The 2,530-nt window shown below is 55.4% G+C and overlaps 1 protein-coding gene across 1 annotated transcript; it reads right to left on the bottom strand.

The window, feature by feature from the left end:
• Positions 1–3: 3 nt before the first annotated feature.
• On the bottom strand, positions 4–984 carry T310_6812 (uncharacterized protein; the record flags this gene model as incomplete). The annotated part of the gene is made up of 1 exon (XM_013470395.1): positions 4–984. A coding segment is annotated over one exon (981 nt), but the record flags the coding sequence as incomplete, so codon positions are not given.
• Positions 985–2,530: the final 1,546 nt, after the last annotated feature.

Here is a 2,530-nt window from a genome sequence, read left to right as displayed (position 1 = left end):
GTCAAACAGAGCATTAGCATTGTTCAGGAGAGACTCAATCTCATTGATCGATTGCGTGCTCAAGAGCGGCTTCAAGTCGTTCAAAACTGGAGCCACTTCAGTGATCAAAGACTGAGTATCCTTGACAAAGTCGGGTGTCAACAAGGCATTGGCGTTGTCCAGGATATTCGTAAGTTCGTTGAAGAACTTCGGCGTGAGGAGAGGAGCAACCTCGTTGAGGATGGGCGAGACCTGGCCGATCAAGGTTTGCGTCTCATTCACAAACTGAGGGGTGAGCAAGGCGTTGGCGTTGGTCAAAAGATTCTGCACTTCCTTGATCAACTCCGGTGACAGCAGGTTGTATGCCGTTGCAATCAGCGATTTGGCCTGCTGGGTGGTTGTGTCATCGAGAAGGTATGCGATGTGGTGGAAGAACGACTCGATGTCCTCCAAAAGGGTGGGAGACAGGAGACCGGTGATGCCCTTCAAGTAGTTGTCGAGATCGCTGAGAAGGGTAGCCAGTCCACCCGACGGCCCACCGCCCAAGAAGGAGCCCAAGAGGTTTCCCAGCTCGCCCAGGTCGCCTCCGCCAGACGAAGAAGAGGAGGAACCAGAGGGACTCGACCCGCTCGAGGTCGGTGATGCGCCAGTGGTCTCTTTCGGGGACGTCGCGGACGCTGACGTTGCTTTAGGAGCTCCAGAACCCGCCAGTGCCGAAAGGAACGAGGACACTGCAGATGCTGGAGATGGTGAAGCGCCCTTTTCAGACGCTGAGTCGGCCGATGGTGTTGCTGGTGCCGGCGCAGCGGTAGGACTGGGCGACTCCGCTGCCGGCGTTTCTGCCGGCGAGTGTGCTGGAGACTGTATGGTCGCTGTCTCAGTCGCGGATGATATCTCAATCGCTGGACCGGCTACTTCAGGCGCGGTGTTGTTGGTTGGAACGGCCGGACTGGCCGCTCCGAGGCTCGCAACCAGGAGCGTGGTGAGAGCGGACGAGACGCGCATCTTGAATAGTTCACACACAGAAAGCCCCCTTAACAACGTCTGGCCGTCCGAAGAGTGCGGAGGACAGTCAGAGGCGATCCTGGGGTAGCTGGGGCTACGGACTGCTCCTTTTATGTCCGGAGAGGTAGCTCCCCCAGATTACCCACTCCTGCGCTACTATGGAGTACAGCGTTACTACGCTAGACCGAGGAGCTCTGACCCGCACATGTGATGATCGTTTTGTCTCTCTTGGGCAATGATGTCAGGGAACTCGTCCCCTCTTTGGTCGAGCTGCGGTGGACGGCAGAAAGAGGAACCATAATGGGTCATGGCTCAGGTTTAGCGGCCAAAGCTAAGCTAGACTAGTCTGAAGACCGTCCGTACGGAGTACTCCGTTCATCTTGGGCGCCGATGGATTGCAGATGGATCCGTATCCGTTCTCCATAGGTACCCCATGGCTGGGAAATGGGTCAATGGGGACGGCGGCTCTGCTGGTCGATTGCCTCACCTCGACTGTTGTTGACGGAATCCTTAGTACAGCTTACGGGCAGTGGAGGTACACGAAATCACTCCAGAGCTTCTTAGCATAGTACAGAGTGCAGACTACTCCGTACAGAGCAGATTATTCCTCATGAACAGGGGCAATCCGCCTGGGAGCCTGGAAATCGGATAGTGGTCTCCTCCGACTTTAGCCTGTTAGCACGGCTAGGAGACGCCCATCGTTATCACACCCTGTCTTGGGACCTTGCTGGATTCTTCTATACGGGCGCCGATCCTGGGTCATAGCCATGCCTGAGTGGACGTCTGGCTTTCGAGGGCTTCGGACAATCGGACTTGGTCGTCGGGTTCTTGCGGGGAGCGGGACGGCAGCGCATTCTGGGCCAAGCAGGATGCCCATGGGGAAAACGGCCAGGAAGTGCGGGTTCCTGGGGTTCGGAAGCTGGAGGTTGGACTCGATGCCGGAGAGCAGGCGGGTCAGGATTCCTAGACTCGGAGGAACAGTACTTCAGTGAGATTAGCGCGCAGTTAATTAATAATTTCGTCTTCGTTTATTTGTCAAGGCTGGCAAGCAATTTAATTAACTACAGAGCACACTTACTTCCGCGCGACGGCTTAGGATTTGCCTCTCCCAACTAGAGCGCCCTATATGGAGGTTAGGCAGTGTGCCGCCGCGATGATCTGTTGACACTTTTCCTTTTTTCGGCATTTTCGGCCGGACCGGTTGGAGCTCGAGCATGTGAACTAACTGGGCCCGCTGTGGAGGACGTTACCTCGGAGTACCAAGGTCGGTAGGTAAGCCCTATGCACTCAGTAGACATGTACTCCGTTCTCCGCGCGAAAAGGCGGGGGTCTCTGGCCTAAACAAACTATTTAACCAACAGAGTTGTTGATTAATGGTGAGGAGGTTGGTTCTCATTTGTCAGTTCCCCTGGGACCTTGCCAACATTCCTCCCAGGGTGCCCTGCTAGTTGCCAGTTCATTTGTGAATATTATTCATGATTCTTCAAGTCATCAGGGTCCTTGCGCTTAACGCCTCCGCGGACCTGGTCAGGTGATCGCAACTCCA

The sequence above is a fragment of the Rasamsonia emersonii genome (assembly GCF_000968595.1).
Source record: "Rasamsonia emersonii CBS 393.64 chromosome Unknown ctg1118621760448, whole genome shotgun sequence".
Classification (NCBI taxonomy): Eukaryota; Fungi; Ascomycota; class Eurotiomycetes; order Eurotiales; family Trichocomaceae; genus Rasamsonia; species Rasamsonia emersonii.
This window is presented reverse-complemented; position numbering and strand designations above follow the sequence as displayed.